The sequence below is a fragment of the Cygnus atratus genome, chromosome 2, assembly GCF_013377495.2.
Source record: "Cygnus atratus isolate AKBS03 ecotype Queensland, Australia chromosome 2, CAtr_DNAZoo_HiC_assembly, whole genome shotgun sequence".
In the NCBI taxonomy this organism is placed as follows: Eukaryota; Metazoa; Chordata; class Aves; order Anseriformes; family Anatidae; genus Cygnus; species Cygnus atratus.
Genome location: NC_066363.1, coordinates 124,310,575 through 124,335,675, shown reverse-complemented (window position 1 = coordinate 124,335,675; position 25,101 = coordinate 124,310,575). Strand labels below are relative to the sequence as shown.

The 25,101-nt window shown below is 44.7% G+C and overlaps 1 protein-coding gene across 1 annotated transcript; it reads left to right on the top strand.

Annotated features, from left to right (window-relative positions):
• The first annotated feature begins 7,706 nt into the window (after positions 1–7,706).
• On the top strand, positions 7,707–24,010 carry VCPIP1 (valosin containing protein interacting protein 1). The gene is made up of 3 exons (XM_035563058.2): positions 7,707–10,558; positions 15,694–15,780; positions 18,787–24,010. Exons 1-3 carry the CDS (start codon positions 7,870–7,872, stop codon positions 19,653–19,655), a joined length of 3,645 nt encoding a protein of 1,214 aa, XP_035418951.1. The 5' UTR covers positions 7,707–7,869; the 3' UTR covers positions 19,656–24,010.
• The last annotated feature ends 1,091 nt before the right edge of the window (positions 24,011–25,101 follow it).

Below are 25,101 nucleotides of genomic sequence, written 5' to 3'. Positions count from 1 at the left end.
GAGCAGATCTCCTGCTATGTTCTGGACCCCAGAGCAGGTACTCATGGTTTTAATGCACACTGTTCTTCAACAAGCAATGTTCTGCTGTATCAATGTGCATCTTGTGAATGACCCCACCACATCCGCTATGTGAATGAACCTCAGTGTGCAAGCAAAGCTTGACTTGCAGTATGTCCTGCTCGTTTGCTCAGTTGTATACAGTCATCTAGGACGTTCAGCACTTGGCCCCTCTGCTTTTCTATATTGGATTAGTCAGATAAAAGGCACTAGGGTGACAATGCTGTTGTACCTTATGGCCCTAATGCATCATCCGTGCAGCGTGGCAGGTCTGGGGATGGATGAGAAGGTTCCCTCGGTGAGCTTCTGCTGACACCTACTGCCAGAACTGAATCCAGCAAAACAACGCAGGAGAGAGTTTCAGCACTGTCCCATGATTAATGGTACGTGGCTTTGGATTCAGGCTATCTGCATGGTACTTAAAGAAATTAATACCATCCATAATGTTATGGATATATTAATACAGATCAGAAACTGCGAAGTCTCCAGGAGTGATTTGTCTTTTTATTGCTCTTTTTCTAGTAAAATTACTGAAGGCCAAGTGTTAATTGAAAATCACCTTATGCATTTTTCTTCCATGGTACAAGCAAATGATTTTATGGCACAAAGTGAATCAATGCAAAAAAAGCTGTAAGTTTTTTTAATAGATGATACGTCTTCATTGTTACCATGAATGGCTTTACATCAGATTCATGAAAAGTATCTCCTCAAAGCAATTCCTATTCAGCAGTAGGGTCATGTTTCTTAGTTTTTTGAAGCCTCCTTTTTTTTAGAACTTTAGATATGTAAAATGGACTAAGAATATTTTGAGATACCTATCTACATGTACGTATAATATATCAAATTATTATAACACCTTGCTGCTGGTGGTAAGGGTATTTATGCATGTTAGTTGCTAGAGTGCAATAAATCAGTCTGAAGAGTACTTCTAGTTTATATTTGAACTGTAACAATACCTAGGTTAAACTCCTCAGGAGAAAATTTGAGGATAGATTTTGGTTTTGGTTTCCAACCATCTTCTCCACTCCCACCATTTCATACTTCATAGGTTCTCTCCTATGTCTTCAAATCTGAGAAATACAGGCTCTCAACCTGTCAATTACTTCTAAATTTAAGCACAATCACAAGCCAGGTATCATTCTGTATAAGAAGCACTCATTGTGTCACCCATTTACACCCTTCACTCGGAAATTCTTCTACGCTGGACATGGTTGTTCATTCATCTCTTCTAAACTGGGCGTTTGCAGAGAATTTCGCTAAGGACCAGACAATAAATTGGGACACATAAATACGTGTGAACGACATGCAGATTTAAGCAAACCTTTAACAGCTGCTGAGATCAGTGACTGTGCATTCTCTGTGAGCACACAAATCAATATGGCAGTCAGTGTGTTAGTTGCTCAACCTATTTTATTTTGAGGCATTAATCTTTTAGTATAATGGGATCGTACCATTTCTTCAATTTGCATTTGACAGAGCACTACAGAAAGCAGATAAATATTCACAGTAATTGCCATTGAGATTTCCATGTAATCAAGTTACACATCTAAGCTAATAACACTTACATTCTCCTCTTTTTTAATGGTTGAGTGCCCTAAAGATGGATTTTCTATTGACGGTTGCTGGACACTGCCTGTTCTGATGAATCAATTTCATTAATTGTCTCCTTTAATGTTAGCAATGAGTCTCAAAGAGATGTTTCAGGATAAAAAATGTGGAGCCTTAATTTTGCAAAGGAGTTTGTGTGTGAAATCAATCAAATTGCTTTGCAAAATGAGGCCTGCAAGCCAGATTTTCATCCAAGAAACAACAGAAAAACCTAGGTTAAAAAAAAAAAAAAAGCAAGCAAGCAAAACAGTGCAGCCATTGAGCAGCTCGTCTTGCATGCAGAGGTTGTCCCTGCTCTGAACAGGAAGGAAAAAAGGGAGGCAGAGCTGTATGGTTGCTGTTACTGGGCCAGTTGGTACCTGAACAAACACTGGGAACTTGACTTTGCAGCAGCAAAGCCTCTGAACAGGTAATTTGGATAGCTGTAATTAGCATTAGAATTAGAATGTTTGTGCCTTCCTCCCCTTTGGCATGTTGTTTTCCTAGCATGCTTGTGTTTGGCTAACACGCCTACCACATTTTGAGTGGCCCAAATTTGGCCTTGTATGTAGGAATGCACTCGGTGTTCACAAGGTGCATCTCCTAGTGGAAAGAAGTGCAGAACCTGTTGCAGTGGCAGCGGTTCAAGCTGTGGCTCTGGGAAAGCACTGAAGAAAAGAGCGTTTTTCAATTTGGAAATCATCAGGAGACTGTAGAAGAGGGATACGAGGTTATTCTGTTGGATGAATCCAGGTCAAGAGTTACCAGCCCAGCTCCTCACAAAAAGTCGGACGCTGTTTTCTAACCACCACCAGCTTACCATTAATTAACCCAAACCTTTATGAACGCTGAACCGAAGCTGCTCACTGGGGATTCCTGTCCTTCCGGAGTGCTGTGCGTGGCTGCACCTTGCCCCTGAGGATGAGGAAGTGCAGAAGGGCTGTGAGCAACACCTTTGGCACACTGCAGTAAGTGTAGTTGTTAGCGCTCAGGTTGTTAGGAACGCCTACGACAGTCAGCGTTGACAAAGTACAGGCAGTCCAGGTCAGGAGAGCAGAATTGGCTTACCAAGAGCAGTAAATACATGAGTCTGCACTGCATGGGATTGGGCTGCTCTGTGTGCTGAGGCACCCAGCGCTGCCTCTTTGCAGATAGTACTAAGAGTACTTATGATACTGTAAGAACTAGACATGCTTTTTAGACACCAGGGTGTATCCAAAATGTTGTATTAAAATATAAAAAAGTTGCACTCATTTTGGGCTGTGATGCACATTACCATGTTCCCTCCAGCTCACATTTGTGTCTTCTCTTTCCTCTTTGTCAAATATAAAGCTGAAATGAGCAGTGCTTTTAGGGCCAGTTCAGGCAAAACTGCTGGGCCTGCAGGCTAAGCAGCATCAGCTCTAGCGAGGTTGGTGAAGGTGACACCAGACTGTTAGCTGGTGTAGCGCAGGCTAATGAAAGCACACAGTTGTGTACACAGTTGTATCAGAAGGCTGATAATAGTTGTCACTTCCTGACAAAACAGAGCATCTTCTAGTTCATCATCGTCTGCTCCTTGGCACACTGCACTCATCTTTTCTTTCTGTTTAGATGGAAACTCCTTCACAGGACACTTCTGCCATTGCTCTTCCAAAAGCTTTCAAAGAAACAACTCCCCCTGAGAAGTAATTGCTTCCACCTGGGAATGATCCCTTCCCTGAGGGTGAAGGACAAGGAAGAGAGGGAACAGCGCTGTGTGAAGATCAAACTTAACATTTTAGACCTCGCGTCCTTGGCCAAGAATGAATGCCAGGATATTGTTCCTGGCAGTGCTCAGTCCTCATCTGCAAAGTAGCATGGTGCTGGTAATTTATCCCGCTGCTGGTAATTTATCACTCTTCTGAGTCATCGTAAGTAAATTCAACTTCGTAGTAATTGTGATCTTCAATTATGTGGTAGTTTTGAAAGTAACCTTACTTTTCCTGACTGTGACGTCACTGTTCACATTGCCTGTGACAAAGCTGTGGTTATTGCCGTGACCTCTGATATGATTTGATGCTACACTTCTGCAGGTTATCTACGAACAAGACAGATACTGTATTTCTTGAATTTTCCTCTAAGGCTGTTCAAAGGTTTAGTTACTTGCATGACCTGTGTTCAGTCACATAACACATAATTTCCTTATCCTGTTTACCAGATACAGTGTATACAGCTTGTAAATAAATATGTATTTAACTTGCATAAATCATTACCTTGCCAGAGAACTGTGATTTTTACCAAAGATTCTGTGATAAAAGTTTTTAGCTGCGGAAGTCAGTTGGGCAATCAATCCTGATGGTAAGTCTGCATATAGCTAGAGTAATTAGGGTCAAGTCACCATAAAAGCTAGATTCCTTTACTGAATACTATTTGTCAGTGAAATTAATGCAGGGAATAAGAAGGAGAAACGCATTTGACTTTACAGTCATAATTTAACAAGTGCTTTCATAAAAACAACTGGTTAGAGAAGTAAATAAAACATAAAAAAAAAAATCTGTCAGTTTTGATAGTAAAAGCTAATTATTTCACCAGAGTGCTACCTATTATTTAATTCAAAGTAGTATTAAGCAATGACAAACGTGTTTATTTGCCATTTGTTAAGAAGTGGACTGCTCCAGAGACTGATGATGGCACAGAAAAGCTCTTAGACATTCCTTCAAAATGCAGGCTGGGTCACAACAGGATTGTCACCATCTGATGCCCTCTGAATGGTCTTCATTCTCCACGATTCCCATACAGTTTCACAGTGGACAGAAGCTTCCCTATTTGCATTTTTACTGCATTCCTTTTTCTTATGTAGGGAAGGCCAAGGAGTGAATGGGCACAGACTGTTGATTTATCCTCAGGCAAAACGCACGTTGGCAGGATTATGTACCTTGTGATGCTGCTACCCTACTGTCATACACATAAATAAGAATTAGCAGCAGGCAAGAATGAAAAGCTGTCTCACAATTTTCACCTTCTCCTCTTCAAACCTGTCCCAGATTTTGAAAGATCAGATAACAGATTACACTGTGGAATATATATATTTACACCCGCATATACATTTTCTGTGCTTGACAAATTATTGTACCTAAGAGGTAATGAACATGCTCAGTTCCACTGACTTGGCTAGAAGGTGGAAGTGCTCAGTCTGTCACAGGACCAGGCCTGGAGACATTTTTTATCTTAGAGCCTGTGATAAAGCATACAAACAGTGTTTTTTCTGTATGTATTAATCATCTTAATCTTTATAACTTAAATGCCAGGTGCAAAAATCATAAATTACTTTCCACAGATTAATGAAAGTGAAACCCACTGTTTGCATTGGAAAGTGCAAGCAAAACACATTTTCTATTATTTCTACTCCGTCTAATTTTAAATCATTTGGGTGAGTACAGAATAAACAAGTCCCTGGGATGTTAACATCAGGTGTTTGCTTTACAGCAGTGGGATGACAGAGGAGGGAAGCAGCTCTCATTTTTGTCCTATTTGTAGGGCTGGGTGGCTCTGGTACTTGGCAACGCTATCGAGGGTAGCCACCTCAGTGAAGTGCTATCTTGTCTTCCACAAGTTCAGCTTTTGTCTTCCTTTATTAAAGGATAAATCACTGTCAGGAATGAATTTCAGGAGAATCTAAACAATGTGAGCCAAAAGTAACCCATCTTAAGATCTCTGCATGAATGTGCTGCCAGCCATAGTAATTAGGCTGGAAGTTGTGAATATTTTTCCCTCTCATTTTTGTTGGAAACTTTAAATAAAAAAGAATAGTTCAGTTGGAAGGGACCTACAAAGACCATTGAGTCCAACTGCCTGAACATTCAGCGCTAGCCAAATTTAAAGCATATTATTAAGGGCATTGTCCAAACGCCTCTTGAACACTGACAAGCCTGGGGCATCAACCACCTCTCTAGGAAGCCTTTTCTGGTGTCTGACCACCCTCACAGTTAAGAAATTGTCCCTAGTGTCCGGTCTGAACCTGCCCTGGCGCAGCTTTGTGCTGTTCCCATGTGTCCTGTCATCGCCTACCAGGGAGCAGAGGCCAGCACCTCGCTGCCCACCTCCCCTCCTCAGGAAGGAGCAGGGAGCAGTGAGGTCACCTCTTCCTCCTTTTCTCCAGACCTGACAACCCAAGTGTCCTCAGCCTCTCCTCACACGACATGCCTTCCAGCCCTTTCACCAGCTTTGCTGCCCTACTCTGGATGCTGTCAAGGATGTTGATGTCCTTTTTATATTGTGGAGACGAGAACCGCACACAATACTCAAGGTGAGGCTGCACCAATGCTAAATTTAGTGGGAGAATCACCTCTTTTGAGCAGCTGGCTGTGCTGTGTTTAATGCACCCCAAAATGCAGTTTGTCTTCTTGGCTGCCAGAGCACACTGCTGTCTTGTGTTGATCCTGCTGTTGACCAGCACCCCCAGATCCCTTTCTGCTGAGCTGCTCTCCAGGCACTCATCTCCCAGCCTGTGAAGTACCATTTCAGATGGCTTCTGGAGATAAGGTCCGTACCACCTCCGCTCCCTCATTATCTGTGTGTGTGACGCCAGCAGGCGGGATCACTGGCGGTAGCACCTCACCCTGAGGCCTCCTGTGTCTCGCTATCTGCAGCTGGCAGCTGGGGCACACCTCCCATGGCCACCACTCACCCCTGGGGCAGGGCCTGGTGTAGCTGCACGGGAGTTGGCCAGGGAGGACAGGCAGGTTCAGAGATGCTTGTTGAAAAGCTCCATGGCTGGGAAGCCCTTGGGGCTCTCCCCTGTATTGGGTTTACATGGCAAGGTTTTGGTAGCAGGAGGGCTGCAGGGGTGGCCTCTGGGAGCAGAGCCCAGCAGCTGCCCCATGTCAGAACAGAGCCAGCTCCAATCGGCTCCAAAGGGACCTGCCTCTGGCCAGCGCCAGCGACCAGTGCTGGCTGGTTGGGCCTCTGGGAGAGCAGATTTAAGGAAGGGAAAAATCTGCTGTGCAACAGCAGCTGGGAGAGAGGAGCGAGAAAATGTGAGAGAACCAGCCCTGCAGACAGCAGAGTGAGTGCGGCAGGAGGTGCTCCAGGCAGGCAGCAGCAGTTCCCCTGCGGCCTGTGGAGAGGCCCCTGGTGGAGCAGGCTGTCCCCCTGCAGCCCATGGGTCCCACATGGAGCAGATCTCCACGCTGCAGCCCGTGGAGGAGCCCCCGGTGGAGCAGGTGGATGTGGTGGGAGCTGCTACTCTTGAGGGACCCGTGCTGGAGCAGTTTGCTCCTGGGGGATGGACCCCGTGGTACGGAGCCGTGTGGGAGCAGTTGTTGAAGAGCTGCTGCCTGTGGGCAGCCCCCGCAGGCTCAGTTCGGGAAGGACGGCATCCTGTGGGAGGGACCCCACGTGGAGCAGGGGCAGAGAGGGACCGTGAAGGAGCGGCGGAGATGCAGTGTCAGGGACTGACCGCAGCCCTCATTCCCTGCTCCCCTGTGCCACTTGGGGGGAGGATGCAGAAGAGGGTGTTTGAGGGGAAGGTGTTTTTAGTATGATTTTAGTTTTTCACTGCTCTAGTCTGTTATTAGTAGGCAATAAATTATATTGATCTCCCTATGCTCAGTCTGTTTTGCCTATGATGGTACTTAGTGAGTGATCTCCCTGTCCTTATCTCAACCCATGAGCCTTTTTCGATTGTATTTTCTCCTCCTGTTCCTGTGAGGAGGGGCAGCGAGGCAGCAGTGTGGCGCTGAGCTGCCCACAGGTGTGAAGCCACCCCGCCTGCCAGCCGCAGCGGTGAGGCGACGGCTGGGCCCCGCCATCCCCCCCCCCCCCCCAGCTGCCCCTCGGCGTCAGCGCCATGGCAGCGCCGGCGGAGCCCCATGAGCGCTCCCCACCGGCGAGCAGACTACGACTCCCACAATCCCCGCGGGGCGGCGCAGCCGGCTCCGCTCTCCCCGCCCTCCTCTCCCCGCGCCGCGCCGCACGACGGCCCTCGTAGTCCCGGCGCCCTGCCCTCTCCCTTCCCCGCCGCGGGGCCGCCCGCCCGGCCGGGACTCCCCTTCCCGACGGCCCCGGCGGCGCGGCGCCTGCGCGGCCGGCGGGGAAGTGCGAGCGGCCGTTGCGTTGCGGGCAACGGCGGCGGCGGTGCCGGCGGCTTCCGCGGCGGATGGGGGCCGGCGGGCGGCAGCGGCGGGCGGCGGCGGGGAGCCCGTGAGGAGGAGCCGGGCCGCGGCGGCGGGGGGGGGGGGAGCGGAGCGCAGCGCAGCGCCGGAGATGTCCCAGCCCCAGCAGCAGCCGCCGCCGCCGCCGCCGTCTCCTCAGCAGCAGGCGCCGGCGCCGCCGCCGGCCGGCGGCAAGAAGCGGGAGCGGCGCATCTTCTCGGGCACCTGCCCCGAGCCCAAATGCCAGGCGCGGCTGTTCTTCCCGGCCGCCGGGCCGCAGGGCGGCGGCAGCATCGAGTGCACGGACTGCGGGCGGCGCCACGAGCAGCGGCAGCTGCTGGCCGTGGAGGAGGTGACGGACCCCGACGTGGTGCTGCACAACCTGCTGCGGAACGCCCTGCTGGGCGTCAGCCCGCCCCGCAGGAGCACGGAGCTCGTCAAAGTCATGGGGCTCTCCAACTACCACTGCAAGCTGCTGGCCCCCATCCTGGCCCGCTACGGCATGGACAAGCAGACGGGCAAGGCCAAGCTGCTGACGGAGATGAACCAGGGAGACATCTTTGACTGCTCCCTGCTGGGCGACCGCGCCTTCCTCATCGAGCCGGAGCACGTGGAAACCATCGGCTACGGCAAGGACCGCTCGGGCAGCCTCGTCTACCTGCACGACACTCTGGAGGACATCAAGAAGGCCAACAACAGCCAGGAGTGCCTCATCCCCGTCCACGTGGACGGGGACGGCCACTGCCTGGTCCACGCGGTCTCACGGGCGCTCGTTGGCCGGGAGCTGTTCTGGCACGCGCTGCGGGAGAACCTGAAGAAGCACTTTGAGGAGAACCTGAGCCACTACAAGGCGCTCTTCCACGATTTTATCGACGCAGCCGAGTGGGAGGACATCATCAACGAGTGCGACCCCTTGTTCGTTCCTCCCGAAGGCGTGCCGATGGGCCTCAGGAACATCCACATCTTCGGCCTGGCCAACGTGCTTCACCGGCCTATCATCCTGTTAGACTCCCTGAGCGGAATGCGGAGCTCCGGGGATTATTCGGCGACATTCCTCCCTGGCCTGGTACCCCTAGAGAAGTGCATGGGGAAAGACGGCATGTTGAACAAGCCGATCTGCATTGCGTGGAGTAGTTCGGGGCGTAACCATTATATCCCTCTAGTTGGAATAAAAGGTGCTGCTTTACCTAAACTGCCTAGGAAGCTCCTTCCCAAAGCCTGGGGAGTTCCTCAAGACCTCATCAAAAAGTACATCAAGTTAGAGGAGGATGGCGGTTGCGTTATTGGAGGAGACAGAAGCCTGCAAGATAAGTACTTGATGAGGCTGGTTGCTGCCATGGAGGAGGTCTTCATGAGCAAACACGGTATTCATCCCAGTCTTGTCGCTGACGTGCATCAGTATTTCTACAGAAGGACTGGTGTCATAGGAGTCCAGCCCGAAGAAGTCACTGCAGCCGCCAAAAAAGCGGTGACGGACAACCGCCTGCACAGGTGCCTCATCTGCGGGGCCCTTTCGGAGCACCACGTGCCTCCAGAGTGGCTGGCGCCGGGCGGGAAGTTGTACAACCTGGCGAAAAGCACCCACGGGCAACTCAGGCCTGACAAAAACTACAGCTTTCCCCTCAACAGCCTGGTGTGTTCTTACAACCCTGCGAAGGACGTGCTGGTGCCCGACTACAGCCTGAGCAGTCTGACTGCTTGCAACTGGTGTCACGGCAACCTGGTGCGCCGTGTCAGAGAAGATGGGTCCGTCTCGTACTTGGACGGGGACAGAACTAACACCAGGTCCACGGGTGGCAAATGCGGCTGTGGATTCAAGCACTACTGGGAAGGTAAAGAATACGACAATCTGCCCGAAGCGTTCCCTATTACTCTGGAGTGGGGTGGAAGAGTGGTGAGAGAGACGGTCTACTGGTTCCAGTACGAAAGCGACACCTCTCTGAACAGCAACGTGTACGATGTTGCCATGAAGCTCGTTACCAAGCACTTCCCCGGGGAGTTTGGGAGCGAGATTCTTGTTCAGAAAGTTGTCAACACGATATTGCATCAAACTGCCAAAAAGAACCCCGATGATTACACCCCTGTAAATATCGACGGTGCTCACGCCCAAAGAGCTGACGAGGTGCAGCAAGGACAAGAGGCAGAGGCACAGCTTCCCACCAAAATTATTTTGACTGGACAGAAGACAAAAACTTTGCACAAGGAGGAGCTAAATATGAGCAAAACTGAAAGAACTATTCAGCAGAACATTGCAGACCAGGCTTCTGTGATGCAGAAACGGAAAAGCGAAAAATTAAAACAAGAGCATAAAGGGCAACCTAGGACTGTTTCCCCGGGGGCTGTTCGTGAGGGGCCGTCCTCTGCACCTGCTACGCCAACGAAAGCCCCGTATTCACCTACATCAACAAAAGAGAAGAAAATCCGAATAACGACCAATGATGGGAGGCAGTCGATGCTCACCCTGAAGTGCACCACCACTTTCTTGGAACTGCAGGAGAGCATAGCTAGAGAATTCAATATTCCTCCGTACTTGCAGTGCATTCGCTATGGTTTTCCTCCTAAAGAGCTTCTGCCTCCCAAAGAAGGCATGGAGAACGAACCTGTGCCTCTGCAGCACGGTGACAGAATTGCCATAGAGATCCTGAAAGGCAAGGAGGAAAGCAGCCAGCCGACTGCAGCGCACTCGGCCCATGCCGTGAAGCATGAAGACGTTGCTGTGACTAGTAAAATCTCATCGAAGGAGCTGCAAGAGCAGGTTGATAAGGAGATGTACTCTCTGTGTCTTCTAGCAACACTAATGGGTAAGGCTGGCTTCGGGTTGTGTTTTAAAATTGTGGTTTTTAAGTAGGAGATAAAATTTTACAAAACACAGTTATATACATCTGTTTTCTGCTGTAACCGTGGAGCAGGTTAGTGTCGTTACTCCTCTCTTAGAGGAACAGTTAGCGTGCTGTCCGTGATTTTCGATGTTGTGAATTTTAAAATCTGTATATGAGGTGCTTGTTCTTTCTTTGCTACGAAAGCCTCTCAAAAAATGCCGTTTAGGAGTCGATGTCTTTCCTTCTCTGTCTGTCTCTCTACCTGCGCTCTCTGTTTGTTTTTCCAGCATCTCATTAAGCAGACATTTGATGTGCGTGTTGTGTGAGCTACGCACGCCCGCTTCCTACATCTCCCCCGGGTGACAGGAAAGAAATTCAGAGTAGATGTGAGAAGGGGATGTTGGCTGCTCGTCGGAAGTTTGAGGACTAAATTCCCACCCCTGCATTAGGATAAAGTCCTGGTGTTTCTCCCCACAGGGAGCTGTGTTGGTGTAAGCAGATCAATACAGCGTTGTCTCCTAAGCTAATCTGCTCATTATGTGAAGGTCTGGGTGTTTGGTTATTTATTTATATTATTTATTTATTTTTCAAGCAGGAACCATGAAAAGCGTTATTTCAGAATGCAAGCAGAGGAGAAACCGAAAGAAGCTAAATGTGTATTTGAAGCCCGGCTGTAGACATAGGGTAGCAAAGCTAAGCTTATAAATTGTCACTCGTGTAAATGCCTGGTAATAATTCAAAACTAATGAACTTTTCTCAGTTGCCTGTGGCTTTTATTCTCATATGTGGACTCAGGAGATTTGGGCCTTCACTCGCATGCCAGTCTCTTCAGATAATTACATATATTAATCTGCTGACTGACAAAAGACAGATTTTTTTGGTCTTTTTCTGTTTTTTTTCTTCTCCTCCCCAACACGTACGACTGAACTATGTTGCAATGACTTCTCTTTGTTAAGTTTCACCATCCCTGCTGTTACTGACAGGAAGCAGACCAGCAATTATCGTTTAGCTGCACGAACAAGTCGAATAGTCATGTTTGCAGGTTTTTTTTTTTTTTTTTTTTTTTTTTTTTTTTTGTGGGAGTCTCCTCTTCTGCCGGAGGGATTTGGCGTGGCTGAGGCATGTGATATTGCAGAAACGAACCCATTACATAAGCCCGGAGCGACATGTCAGAAGTTCATAGTGCAGAACTTTGATTTCTCCCGAGCCCGGCTGTTTACTCCGCTATCTCTGGCACGACAGCGCGCCGAGCCGCTTGCCACCTCACCGCCCTGACGTTCGGGTTGCAGTTCCAAAGTGCAGGGAAAGGCTGGGTCGGAAAGCTCGCCTAATTGCAAGGTGAAACTAAAAGAGCGTTCAAGAAATAGGCTCGAAAATGCGGTCGCTGGCTTACAGAAACCTCGGAGGTGCTTTCAGAGTATCCTAGTGACTTCAGCCCTAAGGTGCCTCCCTTTTTGCATCTACTCATGTGAGCCTTGTGCTCAAGGATCAGTTTTTTGCCTTTGACTCTCCCCGCTGTGAGATTCCTCCTGTGAAGCACAGGTCAGAATAGCCTTTACCTCACCCTTCCCCGACTGTATCCATGTTGCGTTACTAATGGAACTAAAAGTGGCAGCAAATGATAAACCACCCAGCTGTAACAACCTGGGCAGCGATTGAATAAGATGCTATTTTTATGTAGCCGCTTTTCGCATCAGGGCTTCATTTTCCTTCAACAATACTCGTGGAAAAAATCTAGGCGGTTGGCTACTTCCAATTGTTATTTTTCAGTGGGAAAACAAACCCGAAGACGTTTCCTAAGCCTTTCTTAATAGGGTTCAGGTGCCAGCTCCTCGGCCCACGTTCAGCCTTTCTGGGAAGGGAAACCTCAGTGCTTCTCAGCTAGGTTTCTCTGTTATTAAAGAAGAGTGCTGCAAAGTTTTGAGAGTCAGCTTGGCCTTCATGCTCTTGCTGTAACTTATTGTTCTTAAAAATATTCATCCAACATGGTCAGATTAGGACATGAAGAGGAGAGGTGCTGTTAAAGCAGGTTCTCTGGACCAAACTTTTTTTTTTTTTTTTTTTTTTTTTTTTTTTTCCCATGCCTGTAGTTAAAGTTTGTCTTCACTGATCTAGAGCTATTAGTTCTGGATGCTTAGAAGATTTTTATTACAGAGTCTCCTCTTGGGTGGATTGATGCTTCTTTCCCATTGCAGTTACTTGGATTTTTCTCTTCTGGTCTTGGCTCGTTAACTCATTAAAATTTTAGACCATGTTACTTAATTTTTACATACGTAATTTAAAAATAACCCTTGGGTAATTAGATACTGTATTTTTTTTCTGAGCTACTTTACAAAAAACACGCATAAAATGTGAAGCTTTTACCCCTGTTTTTATTTAGCTCCAACTATACAATTCTATAAGGGAATGAGTAAAGGAATTTTAATTTCACATCAGCATAGTTTGAAGCGTTTTGTTTTTAAACTGATTTAATTACACCCAGGCAAAACCACTCTGGGTACGTGCAAGCCGAGTATGCATCTATTTTGGTTGGTTTGTTCTGCATTGATGAACTTGGCAGCTCGTGTGAAATCCAAATGGCCAGGTTTCAGTTAAACCTATTAATTGATACCAGGATTTGCTGGGATTTAAACAGCGTGTTTTAAAGCCAGCCGCAGCTCCCTGTAGCCTGTGTTTATCGGCAGAGCTTTTGGTTTGTTTAGCGCTGCTGCACGCCGCCTCTGCTGCACGCAGTGACCATCGCGGGCTGCCACTGGCACAGGTTGGTCTGCGCCCGCTCTTTCCAGGCGTGCTTGTGGGCAGGGTGCGCGGCGTTTGCTGCCCTGCCTTCCCGCTGCGGGGCTGGAGCCTGCTCCGGGGGAGTGCTGCGGTGGAAATAGTGGGGAGAACATCAGCCCTGCGGTGAGTACAGCGGCCAGAGGGAGCTTTTCATCCAGCTAAATGATCGCCCAAATCGGTTCGTGACCTGTAAATGTCTTACTGCCGTTGTAGACAGAACCAAAACGGTCAGACCCAACTGGGAACAGAGACCTGCAGACCTCAAACATAGTTCAGCTGAATTACGCGCAGTAGTTACTCCAGCCTGGGAAGCTCCAGACAATTGTTTTGGTTCTTTTTGCTGTTCCAATCTGAGACCTCTTTCTCAAAACAGCACAAGGGTTTATTTTGGTTTCTTTCTTTCTTTCTTTCTTTCTTTCTTTCAGTGGCTTTCAATGTTTTTGTTTGGTGAGCCCTGCCCACCATACTTTTCTGCCCGTGGTCCTTGCTAGTATCACATAAAAAGCTGCCTAACAGAGCTGCTTCTCCGGTGCAAGGCTTGACAAAGCATGCCTGAGGCTGTAAAACTGGACTTTTACTAAAAGCCTGGTGGTGGCCTTGTGGGAGGGATGGGAACCCTTCAAATAAGAGCGGACTGCTAAATGCAGCAGCATGGGGGTCCTTAAATAGGGTCAGCCACTGCGTGGCTGCTGGCTGTGGCCAGAAAATAAGAAAGAGTGGTAGGTGGCTTCTCTGCTGGATTTTCTTGCTGGGAAGTGAATGCCTGTTGACCAGACCAGTGTGTCATTTTAGTGCTCGGTCAAAGCCGTGAGCTTGATGTGCAAATGAATGGAAGGAAGCAGCATGCCTGTGGTTTAATGAGTGCGTTTACAGTGAACCGGATTACGTAGGGCTCCTGTCTTTAGGTGTCTAAAGAGAGAACACGAAGATGTGCCGTTCCCTGTTACGGAGAACGGGGACTTGAAGAACACCTGGAGCGGGGAGGCGGCCGACAGCATCCTTCTGGCGGGGCACAGACGAGCAGGGCAGCGAGCAGGCGGGGAAGGGGCAACGGCACGAAGGCTTTCAGGGCGGGCGGTGCCACGTAAAGCCACTGTCATGGGGTCGGCCGTTCTCCTCCCCGAGGGGTGGCGTACCTGGTGGGTTATGCAGTGCAGGCACAGGAGGGCTTTGTTCAGCGGGTGTGTAAGCTGCTAAAAATAACTCTGTGCTTTTATTTTGCTCTTAAGAGCAAGCGAAGAAATATTGGTGGGCAGTACTTTGCAGCCTCACGCTTTCCAGCTATCTCTGTCCCAGTTAACTTTAGCTGATGATTCACGTTCTCCAGTTTTAACAGAACAGTGAGAGAAGTGGCTGTGGAGATTGTAACGATGAAAGACGGCTGCAATTTCCACCTCAGTACTATCCCTGGAGGTTTGACGTGACGTGTGGGGGAGAACACTCATTTTTTAAGGAAAATGTGAATGCCCAGTAATTGTTTCTGCATTGTTAGTAGTTTTTGTTTGCGCGGCTCTGTCAGCTACACCACGTGCCACTGCTAGGAAGCAGGTGAGTGGTTAGCAGAATGAGGAGCAGCACGCCTGAGGATGTAGCAGGTGCTCTGTTAGCTCGCTGATACTGTCCTTGTAACTCCTTTTCTCTGTTCTTTACCTTCCTTAACATAATCCTGGGGCGGGGGGGCTGGTGTTTTTGTTTTGTCTGTTAACCCCTCAGCAGCATTTCAGGTTGTCACATTTCAATGCCATTTCTGGCATCTTTGAAAAAGGCCAGTTCCAGGGGGCTGCTGGGCCCCAGCGCTGGCATTTCACTGCTGAGCCTTAAGAAGAGGAAGGGGGAAGGAGGTAGGGACCTGACTTCTGCCCAGCTGCCTGCATGGGGGCTCGTGCTGCAGTGTGAAGCCCGCTGTATGGCCGCTGTGACACAAAGACCCCGTCTGGGGAAAGGTGTAGGGATACAGAATTGAGGCTTTAACGCACAAGGATACGTGCCTGAATTGTGGAAGAGTGTCAGTCATCTCCTAGCGTAAGCATGTGATTAGAGGGGAGAGGAGATTTGGGTGTACGGCCTGGCAAAGAACCGTGAGCTGCAGCTTGGATCACATCAAATTTGGGAACCGTTGTACTGGAGCACGTCGGATATTTAATGCAGACTATGGGATGTTTTCCTGAAAATTGCCCAGTGTCCTAGGTTCCTGTTCTACAAATAAGCAATCAGAAGTCAAATTCTTAATTGCATTTAAGAGAGTGACAATTTATTCCAAGGAGTTACATTTTTCAGCTGTTGTCTGTGATGTTAAAATAGGAGTGCTTAATTCTCATGATTGTGTTTGATTTTTATAGGAGAAGATGTTTGGTCTTATGCAAAGGGGCTTCCTCAGTTGTTTCAGCAGGGTGGAGTGTTCTACAGCATCATGAAGAAAACCACAGGTATTTTTTTGTTTTTGTTGCTCTTTCTTCCTTTGTTTTCAAACCTTTAAAATTGTAAATTGGTCTTGAGTCACTTGTAAGCATAAACATACTTTATTTTATTAGCATGGTACACCTTTAATTTTCATAACATTGTAGAGCTCCTCGTACTCCCTCAGAGCCTCTTGTAACACTGGGGAATCAGATTACGACTAGTTCATTCAGCGTAAATATGTTCTTCTGAAATCTTCTCTATAGCCATACATCTCCATATAAACTTCCTGACTAGAACAAACAACTTCAATAAGTCAGCTGTGGTTTGGTTTTTGTTTGTTTTTCCTACTGGAAAGATCAAACAAAGAGAAAATTACAGGACCTATTTCTATTATACTTTAAAACACTCGCTGAACAAGGAGTTCATCTTTCTACTGTGTCTTAGTAGGTGTTTTGTACAGGGCTACTGCGTGTTTTAAATGGGTGGTTAAATTTGTTTTTGATATTCCTAAGATTGTTGTTCAAAAGCGAAGTTACCCATCCCCTTTTCATGTTGATAAATATCTCATCTTGGACTATGTGTGAAATAAGCAAGCAAGCAATTCAAGAATATTTGATTTTTAGATGGCTTTTACAATACTGCCTACAAAGAATTAACGTCTGATTCTTCATAAAACGTGCTATTGAGTTATTTTCTCTCACTTAGAGTCTGTTTTCTTGTTGAAGTCTTTGCATTCACAGCTTAGCTCCTGTGGTTTCATGTGTAATAATACTTCCTTTGCCACTTTCCTAGTGTTTGATTTCCTAAGCAGTTTTATCAACTTATCCTTGATTATTTTTTAGTTTATTATCAACTGTTTTAATACATCCTTTCTTTTATGTTTGCAATAACTAAAATGTGTGGCATACTTAATGCACGTTACCTGTCACTGAATTATTAGCCTGGGGAACAGATTAGGCATGCGAGTGTCTTACAGCAGATCTGCTGCATTTTAGTTTTCATCCTTTTACTGTGCTCGTACAGTGAAGACTGCTGCGTTGTTTGTGGCAAGTGAATTATTTTTAAATGATGCCCAATGGAAAGGACGTTCTGGACTGATAAATGACTAGCTGGAGCTGAGAGCCTAAAATGAATATAAGAGACTTTAACCCAGCTGGTCATTAACTCAGAAAATGCCTGGTTTAAAGTATTTTGCCAACTGACAATGTAGGAGCTGAGGCTGGGGGAGATGCCATTCTGATTTGATTCTGATTTGCCTTTCTGTATGTGTAGGTATTTTACCTCCTAGCTTGGTGGGTAGAATTACAATTTCACCATTAGCAAACTCGTATGATTTTAGCATTTTATGAACTACTCAACTTCCACATCAATTATTGTACAACAGTTTCTTTTTTCACGTGAAGAAGCTCCTTACATATTTGTAATATTTTAATTAACGCAGCTATTATACTGAACATTTGAAGCAAAGCTTTCCATCAGGTGTAGTTACTATTAATCAATTGAAATTTGATTTAGCGGATTGTCTGAGATCTCATTTGGACTTCAAGATCACATTTTCAAAGGCAGGTTTGGTCTCTGATAGAAACGCTTGCAGCACTCTCTTCTGCAAGCGAAGGTTGAGCTGGTAGATTATGTAGTTAAATTTTGTTCTTCAGGCTAAGTTAGACAGGTGTTTGGGGTTAACTTTTGTTCTGTAGCATGGTTTGGCTGGTTGGTTATCAGTTCCCATGGATATGTAAAGAAAGGAGCTGCGTGTCTGAAGTTGTTGAAATGAAGAATATCTCATCTGTAGGTTCTCTGCAGCTGTAGGAGTGTGAATCGGAAGCCCTGGAGGCTGAATGAGTTTGGTCACTTGGTTCATCGTTATAAAAACCGTTTAATAACGTATCAAATTATTTGAGTGGCCTTTTTGTTGATGCCTAGAATACTTGTTTTGACTGCATTGTATTTGATAACATAGAAGAAGGATTTAGGTGTCATCTTTCTTCCCTTCTCTGTAACTTCTGGTATTTTTCTTGAGGAATTGTAAGAGAATATGAGGAAAATCCCATGACTTTACCCATTCCCTGCACTTTGTTTTTTTAAAGTGCCTCATCTGTTTTTCTTGTTGTTGTAGCTCTCATTTCATAGCTGATAGAACTGAAGTGAAGAGAGTTGTGGCAGCCAAGTTTTCTTCTGCAGACAGCTTTTAACTCATAGAAACCATTGTCACTAAAATGATGCCTTACTGCTTATACCACCGTCCGCATGGGACAGAGATGAGAGTTATTTTGTAATTTATGACCAAAAAAATAGAAAGCTGATTGTTCCCTTTTTTGACACAGAGTGGCTTCAGAACTTAAATTTGCCTGTTGAGCTCTGACGGCAGATCTATCAAATCACAAGTAGATTAATGAAACAAACAGCTAATCACAAATATTACGTCTCATGTTTATTTTGTAAAGGTTAATACTTACAATGCCTAGGCCTACTAAACATAGTAACCTTGAAATATTTTTGTTTATCCACTTTCTCTCTGAGAAGATAAGCAATAGGAAATATGAACATCCTTAAATTTAACTGCAGTTGTGCACACTGAAATCCTACTATTTTAACCAGTATGGGAGAGGTCTTAAACTTCTCCAGAAGCACAGTAATTTGAAATGTGCTCTCTGCTCTTTAAATGTTTTCTGTGGGTGGGTTTTTTGTTTGTTTGTTTTTTGGCTGGAGGGGAAGGTTAGGGTGGTGGTGGGGTTTGGCTTTCTTTGTGTTACTGCAGGCATCTGCTGCTTCTTCAACTTCTGTTGTGTTAGAACTGCAAGCCCTACCAAGGGGGTTATTTTATTTAGTGGTGCTACAATCCTGGCAGTTCAACAGAATCACCACAGAAGGCAGCAATGTCTTAGGGGTGTACCGTGGGTGGTATCTTAAGGCATACAAGCCTAAATTGTTTTTCTCCCATAGTAAAAAGTTTAAATGTGTTTCTTTTTACATCTTTGATGCAATAATTTTAAATCTGCTAGCATTTTGAATAACTTTTTCTATCTTTATAGGTTTGGCTGACGGCAAACACTGTACTTTTCCGCATCTGCCTGGTAAAAACTTTGTGTACAATGCAGCAGAAGATCGATTGGAGCTGTGTGTGGATGCTGCTGGGCACTTTCCCATCGGTCCTGATGTTGAAGACTTAGTTAAAGAGGCCTTAAGTCAAGTGCGTGCCGAAGCTACTTCGAGGAGCAGGGAAGCAAGCCCTTCGCATGGAATGCTGAAGCTGGGTAGTGGTGGAGTAGTGAAAAAGAAATCTGAACAACTGCATAACATAACTGCATTTCAAGGCAAGGGCCACTCCCTAGGAACTGCATCTAGTAGTCAACAACATGATCAAAGAGCCAGGGAAACACCACTCTTAAGAAAGCATAGCACAGAAACGGACTTCAGTCCTGCTAAAATTGAGCCTTCTGCATTCACAGCTGCTTCTGGTAACAGTGAGCTTATCCGAATAGCTCCTGGAGTTGTGACGATGAGAGACAGCAGGCAGCTTGACCCTACTTTGATTGAGGCACAGAGAAAAAAGTTGCAGGAGATGGTCTCTTCTATTCAGGCTTCAATGGATAGACATTTGCGGGATCAGAATACAGAGCAGTCAGCATCAGTTGATGTCTCTCAAAGAAAAGTAGAGGCAGTGAGTTCAACTGCTAAAACTGGGAGCTTCCAGGCTGGCTTACCCGAGTCGTTTTCTGCACCAGGTGGTACTGAACACTTGAATACTGAATCAACTGATGGTAACATGGTAAATTCTGTGGGAGCAACTTTCCCTGCGAGGTCTAAAGCACAAAAGGGAAATTCTGTTGAGGAGCTTGAGGAGATGGATAGTCAAGATGCAGGAATTACTAATGTTACTGAGCCAATGGATCACTCTTGATAGGTTAAAATCTAATAAGGGTAGAAGAAATTACTGTTCAAATGTAATGTTTATTGGCTGGGCCACACAAAGTGATTAGTTATTAAATCTTGTATGTATGTCAAAGATTATATCATCTTATTCAGTGCATGATAAGCAAGTGTGTGATTGGCAATAGCTTTTAATATTACCATACCGCTACCCAGGCTGGCTCTGTTACCTGTAAATTAGTTATTAGGAAATGCACTGAGATGAATATCTGCTGTAATGTGGGTTACTGAAAGTTCTTTGTAATTTTTAATTCTGTATAAGTCTTAAAATTTAAGCCCATGCAAGGTTCTTACCACGCTAGTTTAAGGTTACTGGAAAGGCTAAACCAGGCAAAACTAGAAACTTGACAAGGTTAATCCTGTCCCAGGTACTTAGTTCCACTCAAAAGTACGCCATAAACACGAACTACACGTAAACTTCGAAAAACAACTGAAACTAAACTTGTGCTAAATTTTACAACGTGGCATACACAGTACTTTAATTACACTGGCACTTCCTCAGATTTAAATTTTTTTCATTCATACAGCTGTATACGCTTGTCAGAAATCTTGGAATAAGTGACTGTAGTAAACTCTCTAATTTCTGCGTATCGTCAGTTTGAGCAAGTTAGAAAAAAAGTGTATGATGAAGATAAAGTGAATGTGGTGTGGTTATGCATGGCTGTCTGAGCCAACACAACCATTTTGGTGCTCTGTTAGTAAGTGATAGCGTGTTTGTATTTCCTCCCAAATATTGAGCTGGTTCAGATGTTGTGCAACTTTCAATACAACTACAGGAGAGAAGAAGTTGGCAATTGTAAGGAATAGCAAATGTTCATTAGCAAATCCATTTCTCTTAAAAAGCTTTGATTACTAGTATTGGTCAGTAATGGAAAAAAAAAAAGGCAAATAATAGCTGTCCTCAGAGCAAATTAGCATGTTATTGGAGGGAAACAACTCTCTAACCTAAATTCTCCTCAAGTGTTCAGTAATAATTGAGCTTTTGGAAGCTCCCTGTTTCCTCAGTGGAAGCAAGGACTGCGTGCTGTTCCATTGTCCGTAAAGTCTGCAAAGACTGCCCACCTTTCTTAGCTTCACTTCAGTTTGTGATGCAGGGAAACTTGCATCAGTGCTAATGCAGCTGGTATCCACTTAGGTAGCATGTTCATCAGAGCTGCAGTGCTAGTTTTTAAGAGGGAGCCGTCATGCTTGCTCCCCAAGGACGGAACGTTTATCTGATATTGCACTTTGCTTCCTATCTTCATAGTCAGACTTAAGTGCACTATTGTTGCTTCCTCTAATGGCAAAATAACACTGAGTGGATGAAAGATGTTAATACAGCTTCAAAGGAATTAAGAGCATTTAAATATTGAAGTCAGTGTTTGTGCACACGTGGGTTTTTACCAGTTCACAAATGTTGTTTGTATTGTATATGTTTGTATTTGGAAAAGTCTCCACTTTTTACATTTCTAATCACTTAAACAGTTCTAAGCGTTAGTACAAGAAAATGTCCCATGGTAGAGGATTTTATTTTTGTATGTAAAAACTAACTGAAGCAAATCACTTAAAGAATAAGCCCTCATTTTTGTCAAAGTCAATTTAAATTCCCCTGCTGGTTAACTTCTTATGCGGAGGGAATAAACCTTTAACCATTTAGTCCACTACTTATAGGTAAAATGTAAGAATCACCTTTTCACAAATAAAAATTTTAAGATCTCAAATTGCAAACCTGTGAGTTAGGACTTGGCAGCTTGGAGCGCATGAAGTAATTTGGCACACCAGAACCGACCTTGCTGATGCATTGATTAACTGGCAGAGCTTATTCAGTGGGAAACAGGATGCACATGCAGCAGCTGGAAGCCTGCCACGACTTCTGAAAACATTTAGTCTCCCATGAATCAGCCTAGCTGTCTGAAGGCTACTTCTATATATAAAATGTTGAGGATTGTGCTTTGTCACAGCATGAGGTTTAGGGGGGTATAGCAGGGGCATGTTACTGGGACGGAGCTCAGGTGAGGAGAGGCTAAGGGGGAGGCATCGCCTGGATCTCTTGCATTCTAGATAAGATAGCTATCACTTAGATGTTTTTAACATTTCCTTTAGAAAAGTCTTCCTTGGCTGGAAAAAAACTGTGTATATGAGAGAATTTTAACTTTGAAATAAATTGAAGTATTTATTGCACATCATCCTTACTCCAAGGAAAGACGCTTACTTTGATGCCTTTGTGGTAAGAGTGCGGAAGTTTGTGTGCCTTTGACTGTGTAAAGAGGAAGGCTTGGTTTGATTTTGACACACTTCCTATTTCAGCAGTAATTTGACATTTTCCTTTCTTAACTAAATAGAAGTAGGCACAGATAATAGCTCGCTTTCATTCACCCTTAGTGTCTTCTGTGGGATCCACTCACACCGTGCAGATCAGAACTCTCCAGTTCCCAAAACCAAATGGTCTCAAACGGTGTCAAAATCACAAGATGATTTGATGTGAGCTCCTCTGGTCTGATGTAGGCTGGTGCATATTTTTGGTGCAGTGTTCTTCTTTCACGTGGCTTTCTCATGCATTTAAATACCAGCTTTTCTGAGAAAGATGGCTTTTGGTACTCTCAAGGAAGGCTAAGCTGCACCTACCTGCTGGCACAATGTGTAACTGTACAGGAGAAGTGAAATAAAGAACATCCAAGCGGAAGTTTGAGCAGATGTTTCGTTTGATTGCTACCAGTGGATGCAGTTGTGAGTTGAGGTAAATCAGCGTGCCTGTCGTGAGCACCCGTGTGCCTGTCAGGTTGCCCTCTTAGGCAGGAAGGTGGTGGTGGGGTACAAGGGCAGGGAAGGCTCGTTGTGGGTGTGAACCCCGTGAACAGGGCATCTCAGGTGGTGCAGAGAGTGCACCTTTCTCACAAACAACAGAAAACAACCAGCCCAGCTTCTTGCCTCTGGAGTTAGGCTGGGCTGCTGAGCTCCTTCTGAGCACCTGCCTTCATTGCTTTCTTGTCTAGGGGCCAGCCACCTTCTAACACAGCGCCTCGTGACAAAGACGACTTAAATTACTTGAAAATCATAAACCTGACTATGGCTTTGGAGGTGTAACCTAAGTGAGGGGTGATTACTGAGGAATACAGGCCTGGTACAAAAAGAAAAAAAGAGCTCGATTCTCGATGAGCATATGGGAAGCCTCAGGAGAACAGATCCATTTTCCAGGCAAACGCAAGGTTTTTACTACTAAAATGTTTGGCTGGTTAGTAAGGTTGACTTCTTGATACTGCTGTTGGTCTGAGAATTGGCTGAATTTCAGTGAGGGAAAAAGAAATTTTTCAAATGAAGTAATATAAGTGTATTTGGGGCGTGTTCACTGTGACAGACACAAAACAGCAATGTGTATTGTTGGCTTTATGAATCCCATGTAGTTTACTGGTCTTCTCGGTACAACATAAGAACAAGACATAGTCTGTGACACGAGACTAGCAGCTTCACGTGAGGCCATGTGCTAACAGCCCTGTACAGCAGGCACACTTTCCAAACCAGAATGCTTGATTGAAGATCTTTGAAGAAGTAGAATCTATTGTTGCTGTAAGGAGGTTAGCAGGGTTGCTTGCTGCTTTCTCAGTTTCTCATGAAAACGTCAGGTAATGAAATTCCTAGCATGCTTACAACCGGGAGAGCTACATTCGAGCTGAAATGTAATGAGTGAAAAGTGAACGATTTAAGAAGATGCCACTGTTACCTCTACGTTTGTTTGGCTCCCATTTTTCCAATAGCAGCATTCACATGCTTTTGTAAAATAATAACGTGAAGTTGATCCTCCCATTTAAAAAAAGAAGACAGTAAGTGGTTTCTTTGTTTTTGCTTGTGAGTATCAGTTTAGCTTCTTAAAACTGAGTAAGCTGCTTAAGATCTTTCGAATGCAGGATTCCCTCTGAGCCCTTACGCCTGCGGTTGAGCAATAAAAGGTTGAACTGAGTGGTATTTCCAGAATTATTTTACGTTTAATGAGGATTATTGCCAAGAAATGAAAGAGTGCACTTTTAGGAGGGAATGCTATTTAAAAAAAATGTATAAATAAGAATTAATAGTGTATATATTTAGCAAACAAATCTTTTTAAACAGTAAGTGCTTTACATGTTGACTTAAAAAGAAACTAGCATAGAAATTATACCATCTTCGCAGCACTGGCTGTTATCCAGCACACTTTGGTTTGTTTTATTTGTGATTGCTGTACTAATTATATTTGATTTTTTAATCTGTAATGTAACAATAGTGTATTATAACAGTATATAGTGTACTATACTACACTTCACTGTACAGTATTTGAAATTTTCTTTGATTGCTATATTAAAACTATAAGTTAAAACATTCGCTTTGGCTTTATAAGATGCAACTTTTATCTAGCCTTTCACACAGGAGCCTATTTAATTAACACTGATTTGGCTACAAAAGGAGTGAGTTGTAATTACTTTTGCATTCCACATATAAATTCCGTTCTAGATGCATACATGAATACTAGAATACAGAAGGTGAAAAACTGGTATAAACGTTAGAAAAGTTAGCTGATGTCGTCCATTTTGCTTTGGCTATGTTCGTTTAAAAGACACTTTTTGAAAGAAAAACTTTTGATCTCATACCTATTCTGAATATTTCATTAAACCCATTGTAGGACCTTTGAATTTGAGAGACTTTTAAAAGCAGATTTTTATATATTTGAGAGCAAAATCTGAGATCTGAGTCTTTTTTTCAAAGTTGTCACCAAGAAGATGATGTGAGAAAATGCTGACCAAGTCATATGTGGCACTTATCTTGTAATCAGTGGTTTGAAATATTGATCAAAATGTATTTCAAACCAAAATTTTAAGGCATGCATGTAATATACAAATGTGAATAGTATAATTTGGAAGAATGAGGCTTCTCAAAATTTGGCAGTACTTAAACACGAACATATTGACAACTACTTAAATTATCTCTGTGCTTATTCCACCGACTACATGTGGTATTTTGTTTCAAAAAATGGCTGTAATCATAACTTCTGAGCCTGCAAAGATGTCATAAAATCCATCTGTGAAGCTTATGCTGCTTCTTCCTATATTTATTGAAAGGCTTTAATTCAAAATGAGACAGCATTAAAACATTCTTTTAAATGATGGATTTAAATGTGCTGAGGTAATTCTGATTGCATGTCACATCACAAGGAATTGATAATTATCCTCTAAAAGATTTGTATTTCAGTGGCTTAAATGCTTAGTGCTAAACTAGACATTTATTCATCTTGTTTAATGCATTCTCCATAAGCTGAGCCAAAACCCATACCGTATGTATGAAGCAACCAAGTTAAGAGTGTTTTCATTTTTCTTCTGTTATTAATTACACAGCCTTACTATCTAAGTTCTTAATTTTAGATTGGAGTTGTTGGGTTTGTTTTCTTTTTCCCTTTTATTTGTACCTAGCAGACC

Bases quoted from the DNA above. Each gene is read 5' to 3' on its own strand.
- VCPIP1 (XM_035563058.2), top strand. From the start codon at position 7,870: ATGTCCCAGCCCCAGCAGCAGCCGCCGCCGCCGCCGCCGTCTCCTCAG. The intron at 10,559-15,693 runs GTAAGGCTGGCT...TGATTTTTATAG, and splicing joins TCTTCTAGCAACACTAATGG to GAGAAGATGTTTGGTCTTAT. The intron at 15,781-18,786 runs GTATTTTTTTGT...CTATCTTTATAG, and splicing joins CATCATGAAGAAAACCACAG to GTTTGGCTGACGGCAAACAC.